The 15,153-nt window shown below is 34.4% G+C and overlaps 1 protein-coding gene across 2 annotated transcripts in view; it reads left to right on the top strand.

The window, feature by feature from the left end:
* Positions 1 to 15,153, top strand: part of EXOC6 (exocyst complex component 6) — a 122,669-nt gene that overhangs the window by 12,089 nt on the left and 95,427 nt on the right. For both annotated transcript variants that reach the window (XM_004680624.2, XM_012723889.1), the window contains exons 2-8: positions 6,894 to 7,065; positions 8,325 to 8,372; positions 8,464 to 8,554; positions 10,386 to 10,431; positions 12,187 to 12,391; positions 14,007 to 14,159; positions 14,910 to 14,978. In XM_004680624.2, the coding sequence (XP_004680681.1) occupies positions 6,894 to 7,065; positions 8,325 to 8,372; positions 8,464 to 8,554; positions 10,386 to 10,431; positions 12,187 to 12,391; positions 14,007 to 14,159; positions 14,910 to 14,978 (784 nt within the window). The remainder of the gene's footprint in view (positions 1 to 6,893; positions 7,066 to 8,324; positions 8,373 to 8,463; positions 8,555 to 10,385; positions 10,432 to 12,186; positions 12,392 to 14,006; positions 14,160 to 14,909; positions 14,979 to 15,153) is intronic.

Below are 15,153 nucleotides of genomic sequence, written 5' to 3'. Positions count from 1 at the left end.
ACTTTGTCCCTGGTGAATCCTCTCACCCTCCGCATCTCTGGCCTGTACCCCAGTTCTGTATGAATAAATAAATAAATCTTTAAAAAAAAATGAAAGGTATTAAAAATAGCATAAAGATATCATATGCTTTTTGAGAGAAAAAAAATCATAGCTAGTATGTTACCAGTATATTGTCACTAAAAAAAAAAAAACCAAAACAACACTGCATATGATTAATAAGTCCTTTTTAAATTTCTTTATATACATTTTATTTAACACCTGACTAAAATATTGAAGTAAGCTAAGATCCTCTTTGTTAAGAGGATATTTGATTTGATAGTAAAAGCATTTCATTTTCAAAGGAACAATTTTACATTTTAATGATACCTTAGTTTTCTTTTATTTACTTTATTACCACAAGGTGGAGACCTAGACATACTATTCAGGAAAGCATCTCTTAAAGATTATTTACTTGTTTAAATTTTAAAAGCCTTGTATATATCAGGTGATCAAATATTGTGTGACAACTCATATTTGAACACTTTGCTTTGTGTAGAAGATTAGATATAATGAAGTTAGAATGTTTATATTAAAATATTTTGTTATGATTTTGAGATATACATTATCTTAAGATATGCACTTCTTGTTGCTAAAATTAAAATATATAAAGAAAATCCTTAGCATAGTCTGTTTTTTACTCACATGACGTTTTTAAATCATCTTTATTTTTAAATTGATTTTGCATCTGCATTTTTGTTTGGATATTTTTACATTTTTGCCAGAAGTAAGATTTTATTGTAGTAAGCTTTTAGAAGAGATGACTGAACTATCTTATTCTGAACTGATCTATCTTATGTTGAAGCCATTATCTGTATTTAGTGCATGAAGTTACAAGCTTAGTGGATGTGGCATAGTGGGAAATTGCAAACATTTAAAAAAAGATTTGTTTTATTTATGCATACAAGAACTGGGATATAGGCCATAGGTGTGTGGGTTCACCAGAGACAGAGTGGGGAACAGAATAGGCGGATCAACTGAAATACATGCAGAGGGGAGCAGCGGGTGTTTCAGGAGAGGCCTGCAGCTCCGCGTGGGGTCACCTCCCCCCTCCCCCCCCCCCCAACAGGCGTTGGATCTCCTGCTACGGTGGCGGCATAGCTTCACAGTGCTACCCTTTAACACGTGCAACCAGGGAGTGCTCGAAATTGCAAACTTTTTTTCCATTCTCTTTTTCTGTTTCTATCACGTATTAGTAGGAGTTTTGTCAGGATTGCCAATAAATTTTATCAAATTGTGGGGGGTATTTCAAAGGAAGAAAAAATATTTTTCATCACAATTGTATATTGCTTGGAAATTTAGAACAGTAATGCATCTGGCTCATTGGAATATTAGTTAGATGGCTGCACCTGTTAACCAACTTAAGATTCTAAGAAAAATGGCCCTCCCTGGTGGCGCAGCGGGTTAAAGCACTGCACGAGAAACTAAAGCCAACTCCGCATGAGTTCGATCCCATCTGTCTGGGAGGTGGCCACATGGCTTGGCAGACCTCTCCTGACCCGCCCGCTGCTCCCCTCAGCAGTCTACTACGTAGATCTGCCTATTCTGCTCCCCACTCTGTCTCTGGCCTGTACCCCAGCTCTGTATGAACAAATAAATAAATCTTTAAAAAATAAAAATAAAAAAAAAGATTCTAAGGAAGAAAACTGCTGAATGTTATTTCCATTTTTCTCCAGCAAATCAGAATTTCAAAGAATGATGGTGATTACACAAGACAGCAAAGGATATATAGTTTCTAGATTCCTTTCAGTGGAGGTCAGACAGTACAGGGTCCTCCTGCTGTTTTCTCTACTTCATATTTTGTGCTATCTTTTTTGGGTTGCATTTGCAATTTAATACTGTCTGCCTTTTAGCTGTGCACAGTTCTTATACCCTTTTCCTGTCCATTGGATGATTTTTCCCGATGGGTGCAACAGTGCACATCAGGGGTTCCCTACTGAGTCATTCTTAATTTTGTTTGTTGCTGTGCTGACTTCTCTACATTTCATGCTACTCATGATCATTTCTGATTGGAGAGTCTATACAACCTCTTAGTTAAGAGCACTGATTTTGCATCAGTGGAGCAGGGGTTAAATCTTGCCTCTATTACTGTATGACTTTGCACTTACAGCCTTAATATTGTCTTTCCTCCTCCAAAATCTTTATCTTCCCAGACTACATTTGTAAACTGGGCTGCTGACAGGATCTGTGTCATAAAGCTGCAGTGAATGTTAATGAAATAATGCATGTAAAGCACTTATAGTAAGTACTTGGTTGTGCACTACTGTTACTACTGTTTTTGTTGTTTTTTTTTTAATTTTTACCACATTAAATCAGAAGCAGCCGAGATGCCTCCTTTTAGTGAAATCACTGTGGGGGAGAGGGGTTGTTGACAGAGTGCCGTTATTTCCTGTTTCTCTTTGTATTCTTCTGCTTTTCCACCAAGTAATCTCTGTAATTAAACATAGATTCTTTAAAAAAAAAAAAAAAGCTCCATCATTCCTGTTGTGAGTATGGTGTCAAACTCTTGAGATAGTAGTCACTTTTGCTTTCTTCCATTTTCCAGTGTTCTTATGCAATATCCTCTTTTTTTGCTCTCTTTGTTCAGTCAGATATTTATTACTGACTTTATTAGCAAACTTTGGACTAGTTATTCTTAAGATTACTTTCCTTCAGAGTGGGTAGAGAGCTAGATCAACTACATTAGTGATTAATTATATTTTGAGTACTTGCATGCTGGAGTTGAGAGTTTGTGTTGTATACAGTAATTGAGTAATTGAGAAAGTCGTTTCTTCATTTGTGTGTTCTCTGTTCAGAATAATCCCACTGATCTGCTGTAGGTGACACAATTGATTGCTTGGGGTGCAGCATGTCCTGCAATAGAAAAGGCTCAGGAGAGATGAAAATTTAGTCATAGGTAGAGCAAGACCTACACGTCTTTCGCATTCACAGTACTAAGTCTTTAGTATTACTTTTGATTCCTTCACTGGAACTTCTGTCTCTATTTTAGCAGCAGAGGGCATGGAATATATTGCTCTTTTATTCAAGCTTTGACTTTCTGTTAGTGAAGTGTGGATATAGCATGCATTTATCTTCAAACTAATTACATCAATAGAAGAAGACACAAATATAAAATGGCCCCTGAGAAATAACTTGTTTTTCTTCCTGTTTATATCTTTTTATCTTGAAAGTGATAAAAGTATTTCCTTTCCTTGAGAAAATACCCTCTTTTGGAGGGACCGGGACATAAAGTAATACAGTCCTGAAATAACTCTTTCTAGATTTTTGCTACAGTGTTACAACTGTAATATAAAGAAATTAAGAGTCAGTTCTTAGATGTGTTCCCTTTGCTGCCTGAGCTAGATAAAGATCAAACTATTTATTAAAATATGTAATATCCTAATATATATATATTAAAGATTATACTTGCTCACAATTGTGAGGTAAAAATTTTTATAGCACATTAAGATCAGTTAAATAAGTTTTCTCTCATCTATGGATCTTCCTTCAGAATAATGTTTAATTGAGTTCTAGTTAGTTTTATGCTTGCTCGATATGACAAACACAAAGTGCTGTTACAGTAACCCTCTAACTAGACTGTACTGAGCAAGTTGTGTATCATGTCTGTGTCCATTTCTTTATCTGTGAAAAGCTGTATTTTCTCAGGTGTAGTATAGGAAATAGATGAAAGAGCAGATATGACAATGCAGAAGGCCCCAAAGATGAGGCATCAGTCGCAGCCAGCCCCTTTATCCCGATAATGGTAGCTGTGGACAGCCAGTTCTCGGCTGCTGAGCAGCCTGCTCACTTAGCAAGTGGGCTGCATGTCTCCTCTGCATACCATGCGAACAACCAGTGCATGTTGAGCACTTATGCTTTACTAAGAAATTTTTGTTTACTAGTTTAATACTCATAACACTGAAGTAGATACTATCTTTTATTCATTTTTCTTTTTGAGGGAATTGAGACTTAAAGACATCAGCTAGTTCCACAGCTAGTAAATATCCTTTCTGATTCCACCCATCCATGCATCCGTCTATCTGCCCATTTCCTCATCAGTCCTGTGGTCATCTGCCTTATGGCAGGTGCTATGCTAGGGCTGGGTATACACAAGGAGCAAAACACAGAACTGTACTGTCATGCAACTTACATTTTGGTGGGGGAAGACAGAAAATAAAAAAAGTGTAAAATAAGACTTTATTCTACAGTACTGAAAATAACACAGTGACAAAGTAAACTCCTTATTTTTAGAGGATGAAAGTTGAGAAAGAGTAAGGTGGGGAGAAAAGAGAGTGTGTATATGTGTAGATAATAATAATGTAGATATTATAACCAGAAATGACCTCATCAAGAAGCAATAAGGGCCTGAAGGAGTCGAGGGAAGCCAAGTGGAGAATACAGTCGCAGTGAAAAAACAAGTGCATTTTCACAGCAGAGGACAAGAATATGCCTGCTGTGTTTCAGGAATCACAAGGAGACCAGCATTGCTGGCATAGAATAAATAAAGTGGAGAGGAAGTAGTGGGAAAGTAAGGTTGGTGAAATAATATGGGGCAGAATTAATTATGAGAAATAGGGTTTTGAGCAGGAGACATGAGGTCTGGTTTGTGTTTTAATGGGATCATTCTGTCGACTGTGTTGAGAATAGCCTGATAGGAATTAAAGGTGGAATTAGGATACCATTTAGGAAGCAGTTGTTACAAACCTAGGCTAGACATGTTGAGGATTTAGTCCAGGTTTTTACAAGTGGAGGTTGTGAGATATGGTTGGATTTGCTGGATTTGTCTGTGGGAGGGAGTGAAGGGATATGTGAGAAAGAGAATAGTCAGGAATGACTTCAAGGTTTTATTTCCTGAGCACTAGAAAAGAATATACGGAGGAGGGGATGACTTGAAGCAAGAAGTTTTGATAAGAAAGATAGGAATTCACTTTGGACATAGTGAGTTACTTACCAAATTATCCACTTGGATACGTCTACCTGTTTGAAGGTCAAAGGACTGGTCAGGGCTGGAAATATATATTTGGGAAGTATCAGTGTGTTTATGCAATACAGAGCTATAAGTATGGATAAGATTGAGAGTAGTATAGGTAGAAAAGTCCTCTTAGTAAGTTATTGAACCTGATCATAATGGGAGGTCCCCAAGACTACCCTCATATTTAGTAATTCACTAGGAGGACTCACAGAAATTAGCAAAAAGCTGTTAAATTTTGTTATAGCAAAAGACTTAAAATTAACTATAAGCAAAGGCACTTTTTTTTTTTAAAAGATTTATTTATTTGTGCATACAGAACTGGGGTACAGGCCAAAGGCTCAAGGGCGGTGAGAGGACTCACCAGAGACAGAGTGGGGAGCAGAACAGGCTGACTAACAAAGTACACTGCTGAGGGGAGCAGCGGGCGGGTCAGGAGAGGTCTGCCGCGCCATGTGGTCACCTCCCGGGCAGGCGGGAATCGAACTCATGTGGAAGTGGCTTTAGTTTCTCAGGGCTGTGCTTTAACCCGCTGTGCCACCAGGGAGGGCCAAGCAAAGGCACTTTTTAAAAAAAATTTTTTTAAACCTTTTTTAAAGATTTATTTATTTATGTATACAGAACTAGAGTACAAGTCAGAGGTGCAGGGCAGGTGAGAGGATTCACCAGAGATGGGGGGGTGGGGGTGGGGTGGAGTGTGCAGAACAGGCAGATAGACAAAGCACACTGCTGAGGGGAGCAGTGGGCAGGTTAGGAGAGGTCTGCCATGCCATGTGGGTCATCTCCGGGGCGGGGGATTGAACTCATACTGAGGCAGCTCTGCTAGCTTGCAATGCTACGTCCTAACCCATTGTGCCACCAGGCAGGGCCCCGCAAAGGCACTTTAAGATAAGGTCTAGGACAATTCCAGGCAGGAGCTTCCAGCTCTTGCCCTGTGGAGTCATATGGACAGCACTACCTTAGCCCAGCAGTGAAAAGTGGTAACATTGAGAGTATTACCTACCAAGGCATGGTGACCAGGGTTTTTACTGAGGATTAGTCACAGAGACATGGCTGATTGTCCATGTTGCTGACCTTGGCAGTCCCTCCAGAGCTGGTACCATGTGGCCCAAGGTTCCTGGCCCCATAAATCAAATTGTTAGTTTAGACTATTAGGCATTGCACAAAGACCTCAAGTAAAGAAGAAAGCTACCAGTAGAGACTTTCCAGTTATGTCCCAGGAGCTTGGCCAAGGGCAAGGGCCAAATCTTTCTTTTGTCAAGGTTAACCCTTTCCCACATGGCAAGTAGGATTGGAGATAAGTGCTCTCTATGTGGCGACAGCATGAGCTGAGGTACAGTAGGGATGAATACTCCAGGTTTAGAGTATTGCAGTGTGGCCTTGTATTTGAGAATATGAACTCTGAAGCCAGACTGCCATTATGCACATTTCAGCTGTCACCTGCTAGTTGTAGAATTTATGGCACTTATTTTTATCTGTCTATCTAATTTATATATGTAAAACAAGGGTAATAATAACACCTACTTTATAAGATTATTGTGAAGATTGTTTAATATATAAAGCACTTACAGTATATTCTGGCATATCATAAATGCTACAGAAATCAGGAGATTGTTCATTCCGTAATCATTTACTCAGTGATTATTTTTTGAGCCATAGCATATTAGAGACTCATGCTGTGAACCTCAGACCTTTATTCCCAGAAACCTAGTGATATAACTAAAAGATTTGACTCTGAATTTTAACATGTTAAAAAGTTTTTCACTTGAATTCTTTCTGTTAATGTAAGTAGTACAAACCTAGCTTATTTGTTCAGAGACTTTCAGATATTGACTATTGTAAAGATTGGACTTAAAAAATTTTGATGAACTGGAAAGTTTAACTTAACTCTCTTCTTATATATGCACAGGTCTGTATATGATGACCAACCTAATGCACACAAGAAATTTATGGAAAAGTTAGATGCTTGCATACGGAATCATGACAAGGAGATTGAAAAGATGTGTAATTTTCATCATCAGGGCTTTGTAGATGCCATTACAGAACTCCTTAAAGTAAGGACTGATGCAGAAAAACTGAAGGTAAGAAATAGCTAACCTTTGTTTTTATTAAATTGCTCAAGTATTCATTTATAGAGCATATGTACAAATCATTATTAAGAATACTACTATCAAGGAGTGAATTAGTTTGTGTTTGAAAATGCTCTATTTATTGTTGTGTTTGAAAATGCTCTATTTATTGTATTGCTCTGTCAACACACTGTCTTTCTAATGACTGGCATAATCTTTTTTGAAAAGCAGTAAATTACTGACTTAAACAAAATTTCTTTCTGTGTAGGGAAGTGAAATAAACAATTCATTCAATGAAAAACCTCATTTGCCCTTTGGAATTTGTAACACAACAATTATTACAATATTGCTAAAAGCTGTCCTATAAAAACTTAAAAAAGTAAAATGTGTTCTCAAAATTATTTAATAATATTGAGACTTCAGTTAGCAATGTGTGATTTTTAAAAAGAAGGTTGATTGGCATTTTCTGCTACATAGCAAAACATTATTAAAATGGGATCTAGATTTATTCAGTCAGAATATAAAACATTTAGTTTTAAAAGAATCATACTACTTACCTTTGTTTAGAGCATAGAAGAAAGAATGACCCTAGTTTACCAAAGATTATGATTAGAAAACCATTATATAAAGGATATTCAGATAACAAGAGCCCAAACACAGCATCAGTAAGGTCACTGAGCATCTTTGTTCAGAAATTAATGAGATTTTTAATAAACTAGAATGTTCTTCCTTACTATAATGACTTAGTGAGTCATTTAATATGTGGGAAAATTTGGGGTTGAGCCTTGCCTGCACCTGCAGCATTAAAATGTTGCTGTGGATTGAAATTTCTGTGTTTGATGTTAATCAACCACCCAGTGTTTGCATTCAGCAAAGTATGAATGTTTAATTACCATCAAATGCAATCACCATTTCCTACAGATAATGAATGGCACATAGACCTCATTGAAATTATCAAAAAGGGACCAGTGGTCAATTGGGTCAGTGATTTGAATTGTTTGACAGATTTAGAGAAGAAAGTAAAGTTCAAAAATCTTGAGTAAATTTGAGAAGTTTGCCACAGAATCTGTTAAAAAGAACTGTCATAAGTAATTCAAGTTCACAAAAGCCCTTTTTAATCAAAAGTTCAAGTTCAAGCTGTAGAGTTAATTTGAATTTGCATTTCTTTGTTCTAAGTTTCTCATGAAGCATGATCTGATTACAAGGGTGAGCAGTTACATCAGAGCAGTTTTATGCATATTTGTTTAAACTAAGGTGAAATTATTTTTAAGGTGCAAGTTACTGACACCAACCGAAGATTTCAAGATGCTGGAAAGGAGGTGAGAAAAATGGTGCAAATTTTTTTGTATTCAGTATGTGGATTTAATTTAACTGTTCATTTAAAAATATGAACATTTCTTCTTCTCTAAGGTGATAGTCCAAACAGAAGATATTATTCGATGTAGAATTCAGCAAAGAAATATTATAACTGTAGTAGAAAAATTGCAGTTATGCCTTCCAGGTGAGTTAACAGTGTTTATAATAATAACATTTGACATGGTATAATTTAACAATAATATATGGTCGTTTTTCCATTATGGGAATTACTGATTACTTGGGGATTCTCCCCTCCAAACCCATGGTTATTTTTCCTACTTACTGATGTGTTATAGCAGTCTCCTGCTGTCACCTCTGTCTTCCATTTCCTCTCTGCCTCATTTGTCCTTTGTCTGACCAACCCCCTTCCCATCCAGTTTCTTTTCTTTTTACTCAGAGTACTTTCCTGTGGGGATAGTGGCTTTTGATTGTAACTTCTCACCTTTTCCAATTATGTGTAATTTTTACCTCTGGTTTTCTGTTTTTAACTTAAGCAAGTTTATTTTGCTTTTCCCATATCTCATTTTTCGGATAAACTAAGAGGAGTGCCCAAAAGCACAAGGTCTTCTCTTCTCTGTCTTGCACCTTCTATATTATGGAAAATGACTTTTTAATTTTCTGAGTTTCTGGTCTTTCTGTTAAGACTCAGTATTATTAGTGCATCAAATACATTCTGGAGAAATGAGTCAGTATTTTCTTTATTCATATGTCAAGGAAGCAGGTGTATGTCATCTGTTTTCTTAATATAGTAAAGCCTAAGTCCATCCCAATGTCCCGTTTTTTAGGTTTTTGGTTTTTTTTTTTCTTAATAAGAAACCTGAAACTCATATCCAGGGGAATAGAATGAGATTCTTTGTATAATAGCTATGTAGTGTAAATTTGGCTTATAATATAAGTTGTATGCTGAAGTTAGCAGATTTTATTAACAAAAAAATAAGTTTCTTAACTTGTGAGAATAGCTTTTCTTTCAATTGAGAATCACTGAAATGCTATTCAGTTTAATATCTGATGAACCATGGATATTTGCATATTAACTTCAAAGAAAGTTTATATTTTATAGTGGTGATCTTAGGTTATGGTTTCAGTTTAATGCTTTCTTTGAAAAAAAATGTGAGAAGTACTGCATTATGACATACTGACTGTAATAAAGATATGTAAAAAAGGGTCCTCAGAGTTAGGACTTATATACTATAACCACTATTGAACTTTTTATGGTTTTCAGACAAGTAAACAATATCTTGCATAAACTTGAAGACCCCTTGGGGAGTAGTCATATGACAATAGAAAAATCTGGGAAAAATTTTTGACTAGGAAAATATAAGCTGACTTGATGAACCAATCATAATTTGCTCTTTACATTTTGAAATTCTTCAAAGGGTGAATGATTATATAGTTGCATTAAAGTTTTTTTTGGTGACACAATGTCTCGCTTGCTGAAAGTTATAACAATTTTCTTGAAAAATTGCTTTTCTGACCCCTTGATAGAAATGATAAAAGTAAATGTAAAGATTCTTTTTGTTTACTTATGTCTTTATTGTAATTTATTCTCCTGTATCTTTTCTTTGTAGGTTGGTATAAATTTTTGTTTGTGAGCTGTATAACATGTTGTGTTATTTTATTTGGTATATTGAATGAAAATCAATCATTCTCATTGTCACTCAACTTTCTCTCTCAAATATAGTCCAAATGTCTAATTCCCTTGCAGAGAAGAGATATTAGTAAATTTCTGAAGAGAATAATTGTTAATAATGTCTTAATTACTGTATAGATGTCAGTATATGCAGGTGTTTCAAGTTCAATATAATGTATTGGTGTGGGACATAGTGTTTAATAAATGTAGAAATTAAAATGTTTTTATTTACTTAGGCAGAAAATTAATGAATTTGTAATGTGCTCCTCCATGCTTTTAATTATTTTCATCTCCCAAGACATCTTTTCATCTTGAAAGCTAAAATAAGTTATATTTTTTGATGCAGTGCTGGAAATGTATAGCAAGCTCAGAGAACAAATGAATGCAAAAAGGTGAGTTGGTTACTTTTCTAATAGTTTTTAATAAGAATTTGTTTCTGTTACTGAAAACAGATAATATAATTACAGTGAATCATGTGAAATTTTGTCTGCTAACTTTAATGATACTTTGTTCATGCAGTTTGCCTATCAAAATCATCCAGTAAAGCAAACTATTTTTTGGGGCAATCTTCCCTTTTGTGAGTGACATCACAATTGATAGTGTTGATGTTGAGGGACAAATAGACATCTGCATAGGAGTGAAAAATACTGCTTGCATATTAACTTTGCTTACAAAGTAAGCATGTTGGGGTTCATAAGCATAAGGAGTTATATTTTGATAGTCCTGAGTAGGTAGTCCATATTTCTGTTTTACCACACAAATAAATACACAACAAGTGAAAAATAATTTAAGTAGTTTGTTGGCTGCATAGCAGCATTAGATACTTAAATAGTGCTTAAAATATTTTAAAGATGAGAAATTTTAAATTAAAAAAAATCAAGGTAAATGAGACATTTGAAATAGGAATTTAAATAACTTGAGCTTGCTGTCTTTTCAATTTACTTTTTTTTTCTTTTAAGATTTATTTATTTATACAGAACTGGGGTACAGGCCAGAGGTGCAGGAGTAGTAAAAGGCTTCACCAGAGACAGTGGGGAGCAGAACAGGCACATTGACTAAGTACACTGCTGAGGGGAGCAGTGGGCGAGACAGGAGAGGTCTGCTTGCACTATGTGGGTCAGCTCAGGGGTAGGGATCGAACTCACAGAGGCAGCCATGGCTTTTCAGTGCTGTGCTTTAACCTGTTGCCACAAGGGAGAGCCATCTTCTTTTTGTTCTTTAGATAGCGTCTTCTTTTTAGCATCCAAATCAAAGGGAAGGTATAAAATATTATTTGATTAATTTAAAAACAGCTTTATCTACTCTCAAATGGATTTTGATGGTAAATATTGTTATAGGAAACTGACAGTTTTAGAAAATCTCAGTTCTACTACAATTAATTATAGTACCTTGGTTAAATGATATATGCTTTCATTTTTCTCATTTATCGAAGGTTAATGGTAATATCCACCAAACATATCTACCTATATGAACTTCTAGACAAATTAAAATATTTAGATGAAAGCATGTGTCAGTTTTGCTAAGGCAAAGCTATACTTTATTAATTGTTGCATATTCAACCTCTTATACAGTGCCTTATAAACAATGGACATTCAGTCAATATTTGTTAAGTTGAAAACTTCATTCTCTTTTACTTGTTTTCTTTTGACACTTGGGTTGTTGGAAAAGTCATAACGCATTTTTGCTTGAATAAATAGAATAATACATCTGACAACCCAATATTTCCAATAACCTTAAATAATGTAAAATTTTCAAAAAAATTTCCTCAAAATAAATTTTACCTCAATTAGAATTAAACCTGTGTTATATACTTTGTTGATGATCATGGTTGTAGTTAGGAGAGAGATTGGGAATTCATATATCAAATGCCTAAATATTCTTATTCAAAGTCTAGGAACTATTATAAATAAACATCTAATATACCGTAATGATGATGGTAATAGTTTAATCTAAAGCAAGAAGTTTTCAACCAGCAATTAGTTCATTTGTTTTATAGTTAGTTCTTAATAATAGAAATGAATGTCAGTTTTACTTATTTTAACCATACACCTATTTTGATGGTTGTGTTGGACTGATTACTTGGAATTACTTATAAAATTAATATGATAAGAACTTATTGTAAAGTTTTCTTTTTTAACTTGGCATAGGTATTATTCTGCTTTAAAAACTATGGAGCAATTAGAAAATGTTTATTTTCCCCGGGTTAGTCAATACCGGTTTTGTCAGCTAATGATAGAAAATCTTCCTAAACTCCGTGAAGATATTAAAGAAATCTCTATGTCTGATCTCAAAGACTTTTTGGAAAGCATTCGAAAACATTCTGACAAAATAGGTGAAACAGCAATGAAACAGGTGAGATGAAAAAGAAAAATTTTAATTGTTATTTAATCTGTTATAGAATATATCTAGAATTTACTTTTTAACTTATATAAGTTGCTTATTTTTGTTTAGTTTTACCCTTTACTTTCTTGACTTTCTTATTTAGAATGAATTTCATCAGTGTTTTCTTTTTGGTTAGATAGTAAAATCTATCTGACTTGATTTAACTCACTCAGTCACCAGGTTATCGCTTGGCAAACTCCTGCATGGATGTGGTATTACATTAACTTTGCAAACAATCAAATTCGGTATAAAATTAACTGAGGCACTTGGGAGCCTTTATGCTAAGGCTCTAAGTTGCTTTCTTTTCAAACCATGCTAAAAGTGTTGGCTTTGAATTAACTCCTACATCTCAATAATAAAAGAGTCAGGCAATGGAGAAGGATTTATCTGTTATAAAGTTAATATATGTACTTTTTGAGTCAGCATTTCCTCTCTTAGGTATTTACATGAAAACATGTCCTTATTATATTTATACCACCTTTTTAAACAATTAGCTCAAAATTGGAAGCAACCTAAATAAACTTCAAAAGAAGCACAGGTACACAAATTCTACTAAATGGTAATATGTAGCCTCGTCACACTTAGTGACACTGTGCATTTGAGGCTAGTCCCATACAACCAAAGTGTGTAGTAGGCCCCACCATCGAGATTCATGAATTATGCTCTATAACACTTATAAAATGACAAAATTGTATGAAGTTACATTTCTCAGGATGTATTCTTATTGTTAACCAACATTTGACTGGAGTCATACAATGGAATATTACTTAGCAATAAAAGGAGTAAATTATTCATATATGCAACAATATATAAGTTGAAGCTACAATATTATGTGACTTGTTTTTATGCACAATTCTGAAGCAGGCAAAACTAATTTAAGGTGAACAAAAAATAGAACAGCAGTTGCCTCTGGGTGGGGAAATTACCTAAGAAAGGAATTGGGGTTTTTTCTGGAGAGGTGAAAATTTTCTATATCACTAGGAAAATATATGCATTTGTCTAAATTGTATAGTTAAGATTTATGTACCTGATGTTATTAATCTTAACTCAGAAAATTGTAAGGAAAAATTAGAGTATTCGTGGAATTAATGGGTAAAGGCCTAGATGACCCAATAATGTATAAATATTAATTACTGAAGAAAGATACTGAATACATAGGAATTTGTTCTATTAATTTATTTACTTTGTTTATATTTGAATTTTTTGGTAATAAAAAGCTTTTAAATGATTATAATATAATTAAAGGTTCTAAGGATTAAATCAACTTCCAATAATCATAATGGCATAGAAATAAAACAATATGTAACATGCTTTCTAATTCCTTTTTTCTCAAGATTTAGAAAATAGCAGATTTGATTTTCAGATTAGTTATTTTCTGAATTTATTTATGTTCTTACATTGTTGTTCATTTTTGTTCAGTAATTGGTGGGCCCTATAGTTCTCCCACCACCATAAAGCCTGTGACCCATCACCATAGTCTCTTGTATTCTTACCCCTCTTGTCATTATAAGAAAATATGAACAAATTCTTGAACCAATTTTGACCATAGTAAAATATAAAATAATCTTTTATTTTTCCAAAATAGGCACAGCAGCAAAAAGCCTTCAGTGTTGCTCTGCAGAAGCAAAATAATATAAAATTTGGGAAGCATATGTATGTAAATGATAGAATTCCAGAAAACAGGAATGAAATTATATTGAAACATACATTTGAAGAAGATGATGAGAACGAAGAGGAGGTAAAGGGCCTCTTTATTATTGAGTAATTTTTTTCCTTTGAGTTGGTGGTAATATATTTCCTTGTGACCTCATTTCTCACATCTGTGTTACTATCGATGTGGGTTTTTTTTTTTCCTATCATTTTTCTTGATAGCACTATAATTTGAATCTACTCTGAGGACACTTGAGAATAGAAATGTGTTCCTTTAGGGTGTTCATCTACTTTTCAAGTTTAAGAAACTTTATACTGCTTTATTTAATAAATTCTAGGGTGCACTTTTTTTTATTATAACATCTCAAAATCAGGTTACCAATATAAATTGATAATGTAATTTCAAGTAGTAGGGTTTTTTCTTAGTAGCCCATAAAGTAATAATGATAATGTCTTCAATTTGAGGAAATACTAGTAACTCTCATGATTTAACTGCATAAGAGAAGAAACTTTGTCTATAACTAAGCCATAAATCACACACCCTCTTTGCAGAAAGCAATTATAAGTATCTACTTACCCATAGCAATTTTCTGATAATCAGCGGGGCATATTAAAGATAAAGCACCTCTCCCTGTTATACATTATAACTTAAAACAGTCAACATGATGAGTCATGTATAAAGAATCAGTGAACACATACAAAACAATGAAAAGGGCATGGCTTTTATATGTTATAACATGAATTTCATGAATCCCCTTGTATATTTTTAACTGTACGTTATCCAGGAATGGACTAGTAGTTTGACCAATTGTATTTAAAGCATGATTTTATTTTTCAGATCTTAACTGTTCAGGATCTTGTTGATTTTTCTCCTGTTTACCGATGTTTGCACATTTATTCAGTTTTGGTAAGTATGTTATGTGGTTTATAAAACACACACCTAGTCACATGTTGCTTGATGACCCTCAGTCAACAATGACAGTTTTTTCTGTCTTATATGGGCACAGTAAGTAAAATGGGCACAATGAGTTAGGGAGAATACTGGTAGGCACTTCTGTTCTGTATTATCCTTTTTCTACATC

Source organism: Condylura cristata, unplaced genomic scaffold (genome assembly GCF_000260355.1).
Source record: "Condylura cristata isolate star-nosed mole 26May11 unplaced genomic scaffold, ConCri1.0 scaffold00011, whole genome shotgun sequence".
In the NCBI taxonomy this organism is placed as follows: Eukaryota; Metazoa; Chordata; class Mammalia; order Eulipotyphla; family Talpidae; genus Condylura; species Condylura cristata.
This window is presented reverse-complemented; position numbering and strand designations above follow the sequence as displayed.